The sequence below is a fragment of the Pteropus vampyrus genome, unplaced genomic scaffold (assembly GCF_000151845.1).
Source record: "Pteropus vampyrus isolate Shadow unplaced genomic scaffold, Pvam_2.0 Scaffold394, whole genome shotgun sequence".
NCBI classification, from domain to species: domain Eukaryota; kingdom Metazoa; phylum Chordata; class Mammalia; order Chiroptera; family Pteropodidae; genus Pteropus; species Pteropus vampyrus.
Genome location: NW_011889175.1, coordinates 2203394 through 2223332, shown reverse-complemented (window position 1 = coordinate 2223332; position 19939 = coordinate 2203394). Strand labels below are relative to the sequence as shown.

Sequence of the window (19939 nt, the reverse complement as noted above, 5' to 3'; positions counted from 1 at the left end):
AAGCTAAAACAGCCCTACTCCTTTTTCATACCATTTATTTGATGAAGAAACTGGGTCGTTTGTACTGTAGAATTTCCCAAATTCTGGATTTGGCCAATTGCTTCCTTCTGGCATTAACTTACTCCTCTGCCCTGGGTTTCCTTGATTAGATTCAGGTTCACATTTTGGAGACTTTTTGTTCTGTTTTCTTTTTTTTTAATTTTACTTATTTTATTATTATTATTAATAATATTATTATTTTGGCAAGAACCCTTCCCAGGTGATGCTGCATATTTCCTACTACATCAGGAGGCATATAATGTTTGCTTGTCAACTTATGGTAATGTTAAGATCAATCAGTCCATAATGAAGTATTTAGGTCATACACTGCTATCTCCATTAACCCTGAAATCCATCAAAAATGAGATGGCTAGAAAGATGAAAACATGGACTAATATGTAATAAAGCAAATATAACAAAATACTAGGAGCAGAATCTAGGTGATGGGTATATAGGTATTCACTATTAAATTCTTTCACATTTGAAAGTTTTCATAATAAAACGCTTGGTTGCGGGGAAGGGTCAGTTGGTTCAGGTGTATTTGGTTTAATTACAGTACCCTTAATGGTTTAAGCAGATACTGATGATTGTTACCTAGATCCATTATTTCATTAGAGGATTGCAAAATGCAATATTCTAGTTCTCTTTTTGAAATTTTTGGCTATGATTCTTGTATAAAGAAAGTTTTTACTTCATTGACTATTTGCTTACATTGAAATATATTTCCTAAGGAAAGGCAAGATAAATGCTTTATTCTTTGTCTTCATTTATGAATTTACAAAATGATTAGTTAATGCCCTAGCAACCTTCAACAATGTCCAAAAAGGAATTTCTTTGTGGGGAATCAAATTTTTGTAACTTTGATGTGTTTCAATCCATTGCAGGCATTATTCTTTTTAATGCTCAAAATATCCTATCTACGGCCAATGACAGCCCCTTCAAACAGGCTCCTGAGTGCTACTGACATGACTGCATTAATCTCAGACAGCTTCCTTGCATTCAGGTACCACAAGATGCCCTTAGGCTTACAGTGTACAATTCCTACTCTAGACCTCAAATAAACCTTTAATCCAATAAGCTTTGTGTTCTTTTAGTAGGAAACGATATTTAGAAACTATAATCTGGCACAAAAGATGCTTATTACTACTGGGTTGTCACTGCTTCTTGGCATTGACAGTGGACCGAGCTAGGAATTACCTATTTTTTAAAAAGAGAAAAATAAATCATGAGTTCATACTCATACTTCCAAATGAAATTAAATATTATCGGGTTTTTACTCATTTTTTTTTTATTTTATAACACTTTTCTCCTTATACTGAAAATCTTGGTTCCTAAAGATAGTAATGAAATTATAACTTATCTATGTGTGTGTGTATTTCAAAATAACATACCAAAATTATCACTAGCAGTAAGATTACTAAATGCAATTTTACATTTTTTTGTGGTTCTTTTTGTCCTAATATATTTTAACCTTAGCTGCAGGATAATTTAATGGAGCAAATCACTTTTTGTATCAGCCTAAAACCATTGTTCCTTAATTAGGAGTAAAGAGAGATAAGTGTAAAAGCTCAAGCCATATCAGTTTTTAGACCATTTCCCCTTCCAACTAGCATCCTGAGACAAAAACAGAAGGTCTGTATGAAAAAATCTTTAGGGAGCTGATATAAACACAGGAGAAACAAATCACCCTACTGAGTAACAAGGGTCGGTGAACTGAAATTATGACCATAATTCTCACTAAACAGTCGTGATAAGCCGGAGCTGACAGGCAGCTGCACATTTTCTCAGCAGGAGCTGTAAGGAAACGCTGCTTAGCAACACTGGAAGGCAGATGACAATGAGAAGCATACAAAGAGCCGGAGAATCAGATTTCAGCGTGATCATCCTACCATCTTACAACTGACTATTCACCAACCACGCCAACAACTAATTCTGGTAATGGAGTAAAATATGGCAACTGCACTGCCTATACTTTATTACTTTTATTTCCTATTAAGAAAGAAAGTCTGAATCAATAAAATTCACATAGTCATCCTATTCTGAGAGCATTTTTAAAAAACAGCTTAAACCTTCACAGGCTGTTGTAGAGATAAGCTGTGGGTTAGAAGATCTGTGAAATTCAAGGTGATCTTATTGTTCACTAGTAAATTTTTTTTTAATTTGAATTTCTAATCATTCTCAACTTTTGATGCACATTAGAAGACATGTGTATCAGAATCAGAATCTCTAAAAGTGGGCCAGGTATCAATATTTTGAAAAAGATCCCAGATGATTTCCTTTGCACTAAAAGTTGAAGACCACTGTGATATAACATATAAATATTTAAAACATTTCTCAAAGTTTTATGTGCTTGAGAATCACCTCAAGAGCTTGTTAAACATGCTGATTCAATCCAGGACCCATGAAAAGTGTTGATTCTCTTGGTCTAGTGTGAGCCAAGTAATTTGCACATTTAACCAGCATTCTAGGTAACACGGATGAAGTTGTCACATGCTGAGTAACATTTTATGAACATTTTTTGGAAAGAATATAAAGAAACCAAAATAGACAACTGCCATTCAGAATGTGACAGCCACTGACCTGAGTGACATTTGTGAATATCTGCTCAGACATTCTCTCACACAGAACAGCCATCAACTGTAGGACCAGCAGCTTCTGCTCTTGGCCTTCCACCAGAAGAGCATGGTGCTGCTCTAATTCCAAGAGGCTTTTGCTGGAGAAGGGTTCCGTTTTTAACTCTGCTTCATTTTCCACGGCTACATGAGTCAACTCCTAGTGTGTAAGAAAAGAAAAAGTAAAGAAAAAACCTACAAAACTAAGGGCTTCAAAAACAGCTAGAATATTCTGTTTGAAATATGTATTTAAAGAACTAGCTTGTGTTTGCTGCATTATTTATAATAGCCAAAAACTGGAAACAAAAATGTCCAGCAATAAGAGAAGGAATAAACTGTGATGTATTTATTATATTGCAGCAGTTGAAATAAATGAACCAGATCTATATAGATATCAATAGAGAGCAATTCAAAAACACTGTGGAGTGAAAAATGTAAGTTCCAGATGAAGGAAACCAAATTTTTGCCCCTCTGAAGCTGCCTTTTTTGGATATTGATTTTAAGCTGTTTATTATGAAACAAAAGACTCAGAAAGAACTTTTGACCCTCTCCCCTTTCCTGCCCAAGAGATTCCGATAGAAAAACCTGCTTCAGGAAGGAAATCTTAGGATGTCTGCCTTAGCCTAATTTGAATTAAGTTTGGTAAATAAGAAGGCTTCAGGCAGGGGCCTGTTAGCTAGATAGCCTGTGTCTCTCTGTTTCTTAGCTGCCTAGCAAGAATCTGCCTGCCAAGTGTGGTCTGCTCTTCCTCAAATACCTATAAATTGCCCATTCTCACTTCTGAAACCTAAGACCCCCATCCCCCACCTTTTCTCCTTTATCCAAAATGTCATATATACCTAATATTACCTCACTATCATTGGAATTTTCATGCATATGTGAATTCCTCATTAGTATTATTAAAATTTGATTCTCTCCTGTTAATCTCTGTTAATTTATTAGCCCAGCTAGAAGAACTTAGAAGGTGGGAGGAAAGGTGATCATTTTTTTAGCCCCATACAGAATAATATATATTACTATGATACCATGTATATGAAAATTTAAAACTTCATAATGAAAAACATACATACAAACAAAGAACTAGTTTGACAGACTACTTACTCTATCAGTATTTTTATGATCTCTACCACTAGCTTTCTTTGAACTGAGGCCACATAAGATTTCCAAACTCTTTTTAGAGACTATTAGATGTTCTCAGCACCACAGCCCTTTTTCTCTAAGATATTTAGAACTAAACTTCTACTAATAGATAATTCATATTCATTATTTCTCTCTACGCTTTGCATGGCAAATTTCCTAGGAAAAGGAAAACCTTAAATTTCTTAATGATTAATGCTTTACCAAAGTAATTGACAGTTTAGAGGAGTGGTTCCCAACCATGCTTGAGCAAGTTTGCTCCCTAGGGGGCATTTAACAATGTCTGGGGACATTTTTGGTTATCGTAATTGGAAGGCAATATAGGCATCTAATGGGTAGCGGTAAGGGATGCTGCTAAACATCCTGTGATGCACAGGAAGCCCCTCTCTCCCCGAAGCCCCTTCCACCTCTTTCTTCACCCACTGCCAACAAAAAATTATCTAGCCTCAAATGGCAATAGTACAACGTGGAGAAATTTGGCTTAAAGCAAAGAAAGCCCTTTGATTTTTTTTAATTATCCAAGTAAAAGCATATATTCTTGTAATGTTACTGACAATAAGTGGCTGAGCAGGGGGATGCTCAGAAAGCATTCCATGCTTCAAATTCTAGACATGGTAACCCTAATTCCTTCTTTGCATTCTCCCACACCTACACCAACCTTAAACTCCACAATCATTCTCTCAGCACTTTATTTAGTGAAAATAATGGAGACACAGAGCTGAAGGACAGGGAATCCAAGATCACCTGGCTTATGGTCTCAAATAGTGCAAATAAGGAGTTATGGTATGGGGTACAAGTTACTGTTGGAGATTAGGACAAAAGGAAGCACAATCACCAGCACTAAGAAACAAACCCAGAAAAGGTTTCCAGTGGCTACAAAGTGAAATCAGAGAGGCAGAACTACTAATTCTCCTTTCCAAATACCTGACAAAACAACAGTCAGAAAGGATAAGGGATTACTCTATAGCTGTAAAACCTGCTATTAACTTCAAAAGAGTTCTTACAGTCAACACAGAGCGAAGATTAACCCTTTCATAGATCAATAGTTCTGCTTGGTCATCTCTAAAATTCCAGCACAGATTATCTTGGAAAAGACATTCAATCACATTTGCACTACTGAAGGTAAGTTTCTTTTTTTAACCAAACTTACTGAAAAATAAATTACCTTTGTATCCTCTAATTATTTCTCCTAGGGACCTAATTTTAGAAATTATGATTAAAATTATGACTGCCTTGCAAATTCAAAGAGGCTTCTGAAACTACCCTGGAAGAAAGCCGGCCATAAACTATATATGCAGTTCTTACCTTCAAGCAGAAGATGAAGAAATCACCAGCCAAACCACATTCCTGGCAGTAGGACAGCAAGTCCCCAATATACTCCACCTGGCACTGCTCTGAGGATACTTTCTGGTACAAGGCTTCATCTTCATCTTCATCGCTGCAATGTGAAGTCAGATTTATTTTGGTAAGATTGATCATTTAGAGATATATTGTTTTAAACCACATTAATAATATTCTAAAGTAACATGTTATTTCCAAACAGCAAATCGTTAAAAAGATCTAAAAATTTTGTTTAATTTTCCTGTTACTCCATGTGAAAAAATATTCTCAGAAGCTAGGCTGTCACGTACTGGACAGTCATTTGCTAGGACAGGGAAAAGATTCGTGAAGGATAAATACTTTTTCAGTGTCAACTTTTTGAACACATGAAGTATTTTAAGTATCTAATGAAAGCTGTGGACACTATTTTCAAGAAAAAAATCATGTTTGCATATACAAAAATTTCTTGTGTATAATTTTAAGGGGATTATAGACCTTAAGAAGTCCATGTAGAGATCCCAGACCAAGGATCTGGTAGTGGATAGAGAGTCATTCAAGCACTGCCTATTCACTATTTTTCCTACCATGAAGGGAAACTATAGTTTCAATAACAACTGCTGATTTTGACATATGTACACTAAAAAGTATACTAAAGACTGGTTAAGATAGCAATAAGTTTTAACTACTGATAAGTTAAATAATATGAAATTCTCTACATAATCATTAAATCGGTCCCAAGTTAAACTGTTCCAAACTGTTTTTTAAATAAACATGACAAAATTTTTAAAACTCTTTCAATTCAGGGGCATAGTTTATAACCACAGAACCTACTAATGCTCAACTCTCAGTGAATTAGTAGCTTTAGTTTGTACTTATAATTCTATTTGCAATCAATGTGTTTTTCCTATTTTCCTCAAAATTGAAAGAGTCTTCTAAAACTTTAAAGTTAATGATGAATAAAAAAAAATAAAATTTAAATATTTTAACAAACAGCAGCATTTTGAATGCTATGTGAAATCTAAGTAGAGTAGCTGCCACCAGTCAAATACTATATGAAATCTGATCGGTAAGAACTTAACATTCTGAGGTAATAATATCTATACACATCTCCCAGAAAATGGAAATAATTTAAAATATACTTGTGAGATGTTGGAGAAATAAATCATCCATTCCAGTAACACTTATTAAGTAACTTCTAATCAATCCTTAGGAGAAACAAACCCCCACCATAAAATTACCATAAAATATAGCTATCAGGCAATTCCCCTTAGGAATAAGTCTGACTCTGAACATACATACACCATTTTGAGTCAGAAAGAGCACTGGTTTGTCCTGATGTTGAAGGTGAACATGTCTGTGACCTTTACTCTAATTCACTAGCAAACACCTTGTGAAGTAAGTGGGCTTGTTGTGATGCAGAGCTGTGAGGCTCTAGTAAATTTTACCCACTATTAGCTAGCATCTGAGAAAAACCTGGAAAATTACTTAAGGCTCACATTACATTTAGAGATCATAAACAGCAGCACCTCAGCTTCTTGAGTTTCTGGTTTCCTTTCTATCAGCACCCCTTAGTGGACAAGTAACAGAATGGCCTTTTGGGTACAATTAAATCTGGAGACAGTAAAAGATGGGTGAACTCACCAAATGGCCTCTTTGATGGTAATCATAATGCCACCTTGAGTGGCAGCTCTAAACTGACACAGAGAATGGAGAGAAGGCACAGATTTGTCCAACCCTGCAAATCCTTTCAGGCTGGCAATTGCCTTCTTTCTCTCCAGTTTCCCCAGAATCCATAATAAGATCTCTTGGCAAAGTGACCTGGCAGAAAAAAACAGTTATAAATGAGCTTGTCATCTTATTCTACACATCTAACAAGCTAACATAAAAAAGAAAGAAAGACTGTCAGGTTCCACTGCATTCTAAATGCTGGCACAATCACCTAGTACTACTGAAGCACAGGAATGGAAAGTATGCGTCTTGTGAATTTCAGAATAAAATATCCTAAAATTCAGTGAGTGACTGACTAATCTTTGGCTCTAGAAGCAACCCTGACATGACATATGAGTCCTGTGTGATTTTTTTTTTTTTTTTTTTGGTAATTCCAAGTGTACCCATTGCCTTTGGATTAGGCACTGTGAAATAAAGTTTACACTGATAAAACCCTCTACTATCAATGGGACCGGTAGCTGGTGACCAAGAAACAGCACACCAACAAATTCTTGCCAATTCCTCATCCCCTTTTGTTGATGCCAATTAACTAAGAGAGAAGTGGAATAAACATTTGCTTCTACCTTCTCAGTCTCTGATATGGACATGATAGTGCTGTGAGGACTTGGGTTTCAAAACTAAAACAAGAGTTATGATACAGAAGGTCCTTTGAAGCCAAATTCACATGTTTATAGACTCCATCTTTCACTGCACTTTCTGTTGTCACTTCACTTATGGCTTGGGACTATAATGATTTGTTAACTGAAAATTAGAGAGTCAAAGGCAGTATGTAAGCTTTGACTAATATGCAAGACTGAGTATAGCTGACCTCTGAAAAATGTGGGGGTTAAGGATGCCAACTCCCCACACAGTCAAAATCCATGTTTAACTTTTGACTCCCCCCAAAATGAAGTTGTCTCTCAGTATCCACAGGGGATCAGTTCCAGGACCCCCCAAAAGTACCAACATCTGAAGATACTTAAGCTCCTTCTATAAAATAGCATCGATTAATGCATATAGTTGGCCCTCCTTATCTACAGACTACCAACCATGGGTTGAAAACAGTCCAGGTATTTATGGAAAAAAATCTGTGTATAAGGGGATGCACACAGTTCAAACACGTTGTTCAAGGGTCAACTGTACTTTCCGTCACCACTTGATGATGATGACTATGATAGCTTACTATTTGCCAGGGACAGTGCTTAACAGTTTAATGCATAGTTAGTCTTCGTAATAACCCAATGAAGAAAGGATTATTATTGTATATTAGTTACACATGAGGGATTCCCAAAGACCAAAACTCAGAATTCTGTAGGACTTTAGAAAGGCTAGAAACTCTCCTAAGGAGGAAGAAAACATAAATAGCTGTAAAAATTGAGCTGATAAAAAATGAGGCCTATTTAATTCCACCACAAGATTATTTTCTGGATGACTAAGAAAGCTCTTCCTTCTTTACAACACTGCAGCATTAACACCAAATTCAAGTCTAAATTACAGAGTGCCACATTCAGATCCAGATTTCCCACACTTGATTTCTAACTCCCCACAGGTAGTTACGATCCATCCTCTATTTCCTCCTTCCTAGACATGTAATTCTAGTATTTCTCACTGATCAAACAGTGGCAAGTTAATACATGTAAACAGAGATTTCATCTCTGATGTCTAGCACAGAGGCTGAAGAAAGCCATTCTAAAAACTATATCCAGTCTCCTGCAATTTGCAAAGCTCTCTTTCTTTTCTAGATGAGCAGAATAAGAGGATTCTCAAATGTTTTCCTGACTTTTAAAGAAAAAAAAAAACAATTATAAGGTGGCATAAGTCATATTCAAAATAAGAACAAGAACAATGTACAAAAAAAAAAGACTTCACCATTTATAAATGAATAAGGAAATAAGGTTCTCTGATCATTTACCTTATGTGAGACACACTGTGCTTGGTAAAACAGTAGAGAGAAAAGAGTGCTCCCAGGACAGGAAGCAGAGAGTCCACCAAAACTGTTAAAGGTTCATTCCCGACCACATACACCTAGGGAAAAGGAAATGGTGAGAGGTACCATGACTGCAAGACCAGAGGAATGGAAATCAAACACCATACACTTATTAGAAGGGCTTATAGTCTTACCTGAAGAACATTCTAGTCCTAAGGCCAATGACACCATTTGAGACTGACAGACAGATTGAAACACAGGGAGGGAGACTGGACAGCAGCCCTTTTGTGTGCGCAGTCTGAAGAACTGCCAGGTGAAATGGGTAAATTAACCCATTTTCTGACCCCTTACCTTCCTACTTTTGACTATCTCTGAATCTCCTAATCTGGCTATTATTCATCTGAACAATTCTCTTACTGCTGAAGGACCTGTTCTTAGGAACTAACAAACAATTAATGCCAAATAGAAAAAGTTAAAACTAAATTTAAAAAAAAAAAAAATAAACATAGCTTGCTCTAGATTTGTCACTCTTAAGATGTAACTGCCACAATGGCAGGGCCTATTCTCTCCAAATCAATAAATGTTCAGAGAAGTTATGCTGCATACCTAGATCTGCACTGGCTTTATAGGGTTAAATGTGTGAGGATGGTAATTTTTTTTAAAGATGCTGATTTTTATTAACAACAATTATAGTATATATTTTAGTTGTACCTTTTAAAAAGGATTCAAAAAACTTTTTTTGAATACCCACTGGGATCAAAGTACTGTCCTAGGTGCTGTAGTGAATATATAAACATGAATAAGTTAGCTCTCAGATTGCTTGTGATCTAGTAGGAAGAATAAAACAAGTAAAACAGTTATAATAACAATAATTCAAGGTGAATAACTTAAAGTATCTTAAGAAGTGCAAAATGTTATTCAAAACTCCAGTCAAACTTAATAGGATATCAAAATGTAATTCTGTTATAATAATTAAAGCCCAATAGTGTGACAAAAAGAGAAAGAAGATGAACTGACAATGATTACACTCTTAGTATGTGTTCCAGGAACTACGCTAGGATCTTTATCTTCTACATACTATGTTAGATTCTTTAAAGAGTTAGCTCATTAAAATTATAACAGTCTCACAAAGTCAGTATTAGCAGCCCTATTTTAAAAGATAAGAAAAGGGAAGTTTAAGAGGCTCTTATTTACCGAACGTATTGAGGTAGTAACCAGTGCTGTTTGTGGGAAACCAAAGGTCACAAGCTGGGAAAATCTCTGTGCTTTTCCAAAGAACCTTGTCCCTTTAAATCAACCCTAATTTTTCACACTCCTCAGGCCTCCCAACTCTGCGAAGCTCCATAACCAAGGAGCCAGCTTCTTGTACATGATCTAATCAACCTAAGCCCAGTTAAATGAAGTGCATTGTATGGCAGTGTTCAGAGTAATATGCAGGCCTAATTATATATCACCAATTACAGGAGGTAAAAAAGAGATTCCCCCAGATAACGTAAAGGCCTATTGTTTGGCTCTGGATTCTGTGTTCTCAGAGGTAATTCTTCTGGAGTCATCCTTCCTTACCAGTATCTTTGGTTAAAAAAAAAAAAAAAGATAGAATTAAATCTCTCCATTATTTACTGGCTTGACTGGGCCAAAGCACCTCAAACTTTAACATGAACTCAATCAAGCACAGTTCTAAGGGGTATACATTTTTGTTCATAAATTTCTCCAATTTTTAAATTCTCTTCTTATACTTTTCTGGGGTTTTTTGTTGTTTTTTTGTTTTTGTTTTTTGTTTTTTGCAAGGAACAAGTACTAATTTTATATTTAGGAAAAACTGTACAGCTATTTATACATGTTATTTTTATATAAAGCTTTAGCAAATGTTTATTGAATGCCAACTGTGTGCCAGGCATACAGTAGTGAACAAATTATCTGCTTCAAAGAAGCTTACATTTTAGCAGAGGGACCGCAAATAAACAATAGATATATAATATCAAATAATGACAAGTGTGATGAAGAAAAACAAAACAGGTTAAAGGGATAGTGATGAGGGGAGGAGCTTGCGGAGAGATATTAAGAATAACTCCTATCAATTCATCAACTAATAATCCATTAAGTTCACAGATAGGAATAGAGAAATGAGAATTTTTTTTCTAAGCGGAAAGATTTAGAGATAAAGTCTCTTTTGGCTCAATCTGATCAATGAGTTTTCTCTATAGTAAGTCAAAGAACTTAAATGGCCTCTGCTTGACACATCAATGATTGTCACCTCCCTTCCAACATTAACAGTAAATTCTTCCTTGTAGTTAGCCTAAATCTACTTCCATTAAAACTTCCTTGATAGAAGTACATCTATTTTCCAAAAGTTTTGGACAAGCCAAACAATCATCAAAGTCTAAAAACAATCATCAAAATCTAGTTTGTTTTATCCACCTTACGGATTGCTCTGCATCCTTATGTAGATGAAAGACAAGCAGTGGTATTTATTAAATTGACCCGTCAAGCTCAAGTTCCACCTCCTCCATAGGCGTGCTATGTGTTTGGTTATTCATTCATTCATTCATTCATTCATTCATTCTCTAATGCAAATATTCATTAAGCATCTAACCACCATTAATGACTTTTCTCTTCTAAATTCCAATAGCATTTTAAAGCTTGTAGCCTATAATCTATCTTTGAAAATATAGTTCTCTCTCACCTCTTCAACTAGCCTGTAAAGCAAAAATCAAATTCCCTACTTCAGCACCTATCAGAGGAGTTGATTATGTTGTGTTACCTTAATTTTTGGTAAATAAGCAGTTTAAACACAGTAACATACAATTTAAAGGAACCCCACTGTTATTGCTTTATGAAACAAACAATAACTACCATTTATTGCATGTCTACTCAAGAGTGAAGTTATTCAGCTAAACATTTAACATACGATCAACCCACACAAGAGTCCTGCAGGCTAAGGACTTTAATTCCCATTCTAAAACTGTGGAAAACTGAGGCTCAGAGAAGCAAAGTTAATTGAGCAAAAGTACACTGTTAGTAAATGGCAGGGCCAGGATGAACCCGGATCTGTCTGACATGAAATCCATAGAGACAGAAAGCAGAGTAGCAGTTGTCAGGGAGTGGGGGAGAGAGAAATGGGGAACTCACTGCTTAATGGGCACAGGGTTTCCATTTGGAGTGATGAAAAAGTTCTGAACTAGACAGTGGTGATGGTTGTGTAACATTATGAATGGACTTAATGCTACTGAATTAAAATAGCTAAAATGGTAAATTTTATGTCAGGTATATTTTACCAAAGTTAAAAAAAGAACAAAGCATGTACCCCATGGCCTCCCTATACTTACCTCCCCATGTTTATAATGATAGTTTCATTGCTTCCATCCCTAACCCATACCAACTTCATCCCAGCTGTCCCCCCAACCCCGAATCAGTAGATCCCAGCTTGTCAGGCTATTGATAACCCTGTTCCCACACGCTCTGTAAAGTAAGGCTGGAGTTCCTGAGTGGCACCATGGACAGCAACTTCTGTACCATCTCTTCTATTTCCTGCTAAGAAACAGTCTTACAATAGCCTCCTTCTACCAAGACTTCTGTTGGGTCTCCAGGGTCATACTGTAGCTAGCCCTTTTTAATGACAGCCCTTTCCTTCCAATCTCTTGCCTCACACTGAATTCATATGCCGGTTAACAGTTTGGTCTGTACCTGACATCCTACATTACCCTCTACTTACACTCCCAAAATGGAACCTGGTCACTTCTCCCTTAATGTGAACTTCCCAGATCATTGACTTATATCGGGATTTAGTGACCCATCAAGGAAACAGGAGGCCAAATGATTCAGCCAATGTTGAACTTTGATCGCTTGGTGCTGGCACTGACAATGACTAAATACCTTAGAAAAGTCCTTCCAATGAACTCGAACTGTTAGAAACTGTTGGGCCAGTTCCTTTCAGTATTCTCCACATCAAGATGGTGACAGTACCAACTGAGGAAGCAGTGAAGGCACAATAGATAAGCTGCTTCCTGTCCCACTGAGAGGAGGGCCATACTGCACTGTCTCTATACTCTAATATCCAGAAATTGTAAAATTTCCTTAGACTGTGCTTATGTGTGGTCTCTCTGAAGATAAGTGAAATGATGCTTTGAAGAAAAGTTGAACTTCCATATCTACTTGTGGCTCTTCCAGTATAAATGTGTAGGACAGGGCTGAAGGGCAAAGAAAAGGCCAGTGTGGATCTATAAAAACCATAACGGCCCAGAACAGATTAAACAGAAAACAAATGGGTACAAATGACCCTGCTGGCAGCCTGGGGATTTTCTCATTCCTTCCTGGGGATTTCTACATTCCCTTCTGAATGCATCTTGGCTTTCCATCACAGAGCCAGCCATGAGAAGAGGCGTCTGTGGTTAAGCCTTACAACCCTTCATCTAAGCTTAGAGGTCTGCTGCTCTAATGAGTAACAGCAGCATGTTTCTGGGTACTCTTAATTATAGATCACACATTACCGTAACTCTCTGTTTGCCTGACTAGGAGCTCCCTGAAGACAGTGGCTGGCTCTTAATCATTTATGTATTTGTAAACCTAGCAGAGTGTTTGGCATTTGGTATGTACTTGGTAAATTCTTCTGTGATTGATTATTGAATCAAAGAATGAATGGACAAAGTAGATTGACTGATATTTATTTTCTCAAAGGCTCTATTTTTTCTGGGGAAGTTACAACGCCCTCTGTATTTTCATTAAAAAAAAAAAAAAAAGCTATAGCTAGAAGCTAATCAGTCTGTGCAAATTAACTGAACAGAATAGAACTTCAGCCATGGAGTTTTTTACTGTATTGGCTTGTTTAGCATCTATCTTCGGTGTCTGGAGGACTGAATTTCTCTGGAAGGACTAGAAATTTGAATTAAATAGGACAGGAAAAATTCGGAAGCATCAAAATGGTCAAAGTATTATGAATAAACATGTGTTTCCATTTCAAAACAAAATGAAACATAAAGCAGTGTTTTATGCTCCATTTCTCATTTCACGGATTTCCATTACATTATTAAGTATATCCCTTAGAGGCCATTGTGGAGTAAAGAGCACCGAGAAGTCAGGAGTCAGGGAATTTGGGTGTGAATTTTGTTTTTGCTCCTATTTGATTGCCCAAAATCACATATTAAGTGGGTGAACACGGGAAAGATATTTAAACTTCTCTAGGTCTCAGTATCCTCATTTATAATGTAAGCATTAAGCTTTTGACATAGACTATTAATATAATTCATGTCAAAATATTTTGTAAAATATACAGCCCTGTGAAAATGTTAAATTTATTCCTAAATATTTTTATTCTCATTGATGCTACTGTAAGTGGACTGTCTTCTTAATTTGTGGCCTTATCTTTTACAGGGATGTATACATGTGGAAATACGAACATGATAAATCTATTCAAAATGAAGCTGACTGAATCCTAACACTGAAATTCAGTATCGGCTGGGGCTTGGCTTTACCTCTGTTAAAGATTAAACTAATCAAATGCTGCCTTCTAAAATATCACAGTGATCCTTTTGATAGTAATGTTCCAGAACTTCTAATGCACTTACAGAATTTAATTAAGACTTGCAAGAGGCAAAAGAACAAGACAAGTTACCTAATATAGTGTTTTGTACTGTGCATGCTTTCAGAGCATATTACATAAAATTACCTTTTTAAAAAAGAGTTTCCCTGAACCAAAAGGGAACTGATGGTTTTTCTGAGCACCTATTATGTGCTAAAGTATGCAATGAAACTACTAAAAGTTATTCATCCCACAACTCATGTGTTAAATAGGTCACCTAAAGTCACTTGGAGAGTCAACCCTGGAGTCAGATTCCAACCTAGGTCTGTTTGACTCAAAGGGACCAGGTGCTTGTCACTATACTATACCACAGAATCTGAACTGCAGCATTCAGAAATCTAACACTTGCATCTCCCACAGCTTTGAAGAATACTTCTTTTAGTCCTTTGCATGTTATTCAAAGTCACAGTTCAATTTGAGATGGAAACACCAGGAAGAATGATTACCTTTAGGGAGGAGCCATAGCTGGGAGAGAGACTAAATTAAAACATTTTGTACTTCTTAAATTTGTACCATGTGCAAATATTATCTTTTCTAAACACAGAAAGATTCTTGAGAGACAGACAGAGAAAAGGAAATACTGGTCCCTGGACCAACTCTGCCATTTATTGGGACAAGTCACTTCACAATCTTCTGAATTTTGTTTCCTTTGCTATAAAATGAATGTACCACATCAAGAGTGAACCTTAATGTAAACTATGGACTTTGGGTGACAGTGACATGTCAACGTAGGTTCATCGACTATAACAAATGGACCACTCTGGTGGAAGGTGTTGACAGTGTGTGTGTGTGTGTGGGTGGGAGCTGTGCAAGTATGGAGGCAGCGGGTATACTTTCCGTTCAGTTTTTTCTGTGAAACTAAAACTGCTCTAGAAAAATAAAGTTTATTTTTAAAAAAAAAGAGCGAGAGAGAAGTTATATTAAATTATTTCTAAAGTTCCTTCAAGCTCTGAAGTTCAATATTCTAATTTACTCTACAGAAATAATAAATTCAGAAAGAGATGTCGTCAACTGGTCAATCTGACAAAGAAAGAAACTTTAATTAGAAATTCATCAAGATTAGATGAGGCAAAAAGACTTGGAAAATTAAAGTTAAGATTCCCTGAATCTGGAAACAGAGAAATAAAACAGAAATGAGAATGTAGAAAATAAACTAATAAGGTATAATCTAACCTTTCTTACCCTAAAATTTCTTCTGCCTTTAGGGAGTCTCAGAAAGCATAGTGACAAATACTGAAAGGAAACATCCCAGCACACCCCAATATCAGATTCTGGCCAGTTCTCTTAAGAGCGAGAAAATGTCCACACAGAAAGAATTGGAATTATCTTCTCCTGCCCTACGCAGAACCAACCTCTTTGCAATCTAGGCCTCTCTTCACCTATGTAGGCAAAGAACAAACATTTATCCCTCTCATACCAGGAAGAACAAAAGAATTTCAGCATTCTAGGGATTCAGAGTCAGAAGAAGACAGAATAGGAAGCAATTGGACTAAAAATTATTTGAGCTGCATATCTGTTTTTTGGCTTTATTTTACCAGATGTAAGGTGCACACCCAGAAATTATGAGAGTTATTTATGTAGATGGAGTACAAGTAGGTATGCCAAGTTTTAAATTCAATTCAACCAGCACCTACACATACACCTGTATTGCTGAGAACTTTCCACTTGGCCCACCAAAGCCACACTGCTGTACTTGCTGCTGTGTATGAAGGATGCAAGAATAGAAAGCCCTTCCCTAGTCATTGCTCCTGCCATAAAATTTTCATTCAGAGAGCTAACGGTTTATTCCCTAAAATACCCAAATGTATTTATACTTACACTGTTTCAGAAGGAAATATTTCTAAAATGGATTATATGCAATCCCTGCCTCCTTAAACAAAATATGTATACTGAATCTACCAGCCCCAACATACTGTGCTTTTCAAATTATTATGCTCTTTTGGGGTACTTTTTCTGTCTCTTTCTTGCTCCTCTCTGCAGGCATCCTCTTGTCAGCGTGCCTTAGTCTAAAAAACTTCTAAATTGTTCCTTCTAATTCTGCTATGGTCATAAAAATCAGATAACCAATCTAATCAGGATTCTGTATAAAGTAAAGGTGAAACCAGCTCTGAGGAACTAGGGCTCTGCAGCTAGAGGTTGAGAAGGCAGCAAGGTGGGCAGCTGTTATAATACAGGTGATACAATGTTTACTTGGTGCCAAGTGAGGCACCAAGATAACTCCAGTAGACTCAAAACTCCAGTAAGACCCAGTAAGATGAAAACAGGACTATAAAAATTCCTCATTCAGAGAGTAGAGAAGGAGCAAAAGTGTGGAGACAGAGAGAAAATTATTGAGGATGATTTTTTTGAACAGATGTTGGTGAGGGTGAGTTTCATCTCTCAATCCACCAAAAAATAAAAGACAACCCAATTTAAAAATAGGCAAAGGCTCTTAATAGACATTTCTTCAAAGGAGACCTTCAAATAGTCAATAAGTACATTAAAGGTTGTTTGATATCATAGCCATTAGGGAAATATAAATCAAAACCACAGTGAGTTATTTCTTTATTCCTACTAGGAGGGCTATAATTTTAAAAAAGAATAATAACAAGTGTTGGCCAAAATATGGACAAATTGGAACTCTCATAGATTGCTGGTGGGGGTGTATAATGGTACATGCACTTTGGAAAACAGTATGGTAGTTCTTCAAAAGATAAAATATTGAGTTCCCAAATAATCTAGCAATTCTACTCCTAGGTACATACCCAAGAAAAATGAAAATATACGTACACCCAAAAACTTATACATGAATGTGTCTATAGCAGCATTGTTCATAATAGCCAAAATGTAGAAACAACACGAATGTCCATCAGCTAATGACTAGACAAACAAAATTTGGTATATCCATATAAGAAAATATTTGGCATTAAAAACAATGAAATATTGCTCCATGCTACAATATGGATGAATCTTAAAAACATGTTAAGTGAAAAGCCAATTGCAAAAGACCACATATTATATGGTTCTACTTATATGAAATATCAAGAACAAGGAAATCTATAGAGACAGAAAGATTAGTCATTGCCTAGGGCTGGGGGCAAAGAGGGGAGAATGGCGAGTGACAGCTAATGGGTATGGGTTCCTTTTAGAAGGGACGAAAATATTATAAAATTAGATTGTGAGGATGGTTGCACAGCCCTTGAACACACTAAAAACATTGAATTGAACACTTTAAATATGTGAATTGTGCGGTATGTAGATCATATCTCAAGAAATCTGTTAAGAAGAAAGGAAGAGGGAAAGAAAACTAGGGACTGGAAACATTCCCAAATGCCTCTCTAAAATTAAACACCCTCTTGTTACCCAGTGAGTTGCTGAATCAATTGAACCACCCCAGATGTTTTCCTTATTTCCTGCTGTTGAGCTGTACTCTATAATTTAGTATTAAAAGAAAGTTAATAAAGACAACACAACCTGTGTTGCTAAATTTTATAAAATGTTTACAATTTTCCTCCAACACACACATTTCCTCTGTTTTCCCACTGCAGCTGAGCTGCCAAAACCTCGTAAAGAGAATAATTACCCTCTACACCCCTTTCTGCTTACCCTTGTGCATAATCAAGTGTCTACAGCAAACTAATGTTTTTCTTGCCTCTCCAGGAGATTTTAAATTCACTAAACAGTTCACTGAACTAGAAGTAGTTTTCCCCCACTTTTTTGGGCAATCTAGGAGAAATGGTAGGATTCACTATTTCTGGATCTCTCTGTCTTTAGAGGCTAATTCGCTTGCCAGAAAGAAGCTGTTTTGTTTTCTTTTTCCTCTCAAAACAATTTATTGACTTCCAAGGAATACTATGAGGAAAGTTTAGTCACAATTAGTTCTACTATCAGCACTTTAAGTCTGACATTCCACACCCAACCATTTAAGAGTTTTTCACCATGATATTCCTTAGATGAGAAGTGACTAAAGATAGCTGGGCCTTGTTCTCTAATTCAGATCATTTGCTTTCTACACTGCTCTACAAAACTTCTTGTCTTGCTATAATCTGAAAAAGCCTTGACTACCAATATGCAGAATAGGACATAAGAACTTTCTTTTCATAAATCTCTAAATGAGGCATTAAAAAAATAAAAACAGCATTATATTCACTAATCGCATGTCATGTTTTATCTATGAGCAATTTATTTATTTTTATTTTTATTTTTTAGGCAAGGCAACCCTTGGTTGACCTCACAGATTGCAAAGACCTTGTCTGCTTACAATTCTTTATTTTTTATTTTTTATGCCTACAGCACCTGGCCTTCCTAGGTGGTCTTCCATCCATCTATGAGTAATTTAAATCTATATTTGTATGTTAGTTGTTTTTTTTTTTTTTTTGGTATACCTGTAAAGGGTATACTTTTTGTTTTTTAATAGCAACATTAAATAAAAGGGTAGTAAACATCTCACTTTAGTAAAAAGTGAGTGTCCTAGAGAATGAATTTTGAATTTCTATGCATGCATTTTATATCTATGAATTTATTAGTGTTACACATAAAGCTTAAAACAAAACAAAAGCACCTGCCTTCTTATCTGAAGGAACATGACTTAAGATTGACTATACACCCTAATACACAGTTGGTGGGAATATAAAATGGTACAGCCGCTTTAGAAAATATATTATGTGATGCTATTTATATGCGATGTCTCAAATAGTCAAATCTATAGAAACAGAAAGTAGATTAGTAGCTGCCTAGGGCTGGGGGGAATGGTGGTGGAAGGACTTGGGAGTGATGTGAGGTTTCTTTTTGTATAATAAAATGTCCTAAAATAGATTATGATGACGGCAGCACAAATCTGTGACTATACTAAAAAGCCATTGATTTGCACACTTTAAATGAATGAACTGTACAATATGTGAATTATCTCTTACAAAGTGGTTTAAAAAAAAGACATTCTACATCCAAATGTCCATTAACCGATGAACAGATACACAAAATGTGGAACAGTCATATAATAGACTATTACTTAGTAATAAAATGGGACAAAATTTTGATATATGCAACAGCCTGGATGAACCTCATTAACATGCTAAGAGAGAGAAGCCACAAAAGAGTACATACTGCATGATTCCCTCATATGAAATATCCACAAAAGGCAAATCTAGAGAGGTACAGAGCAGATTCATGGTTTCCTGGGGCTGGAGGTGGGAACTGGAAGTAACTGTAAACAGGCACAAGGGATCTTTTTGGGGTGACTGAAATGTTCTAAAACTGTATTGTGATGGTTTCACAACTCCGTAAACTCCGAAAATTTACTAAAAATCATTGAATTGTACACTTAAAACATTATTCTATGGTCTGTAAAGTATACTTCAATCAAGCTGTTTTACAAAAACAATTTAATCTAAAAATTTTTTAAGAGGCAAATAACTTAATTTTTCTAATGGGCAGACTATATGAATAGATAATTTATAGAAGTAAAATAAGAATGAACCAAAACCAGAAAAAGACGCTGCACCTCACCAGTAATAAAAGAACTAACTGCTAATTAAAACTACATTGCACCTAACAGACTGTCAAAAATTCCATGGAAACAACTCAAATACCTACCAATAGAAGAATAAACAAATATATGGTGATATAGCCATATAATAGAATAAT

At 36.0% G+C, this 19939-nt stretch overlaps 1 protein-coding gene across 1 annotated transcript in view; it reads right to left on the bottom strand.

Annotated features, from left to right (window-relative positions):
* TANGO6 (transport and golgi organization 6 homolog) overlaps positions 1-19939 on the bottom strand; it is a 129938-nt gene that overhangs the window by 88537 nt on the left and 21462 nt on the right. Inside the window, exons 6-9 of the mRNA XM_011380580.2 lie at positions 8728-8840; positions 6750-6926; positions 5094-5226; positions 2620-2811 (exon numbers count right to left, since the gene is read on the bottom strand). Of these exons, the coding sequence (XP_011378882.1) occupies positions 2620-2811; positions 5094-5226; positions 6750-6926; positions 8728-8840 (615 nt within the window). The remainder of the gene's footprint in view (positions 1-2619; positions 2812-5093; positions 5227-6749; positions 6927-8727; positions 8841-19939) is intronic.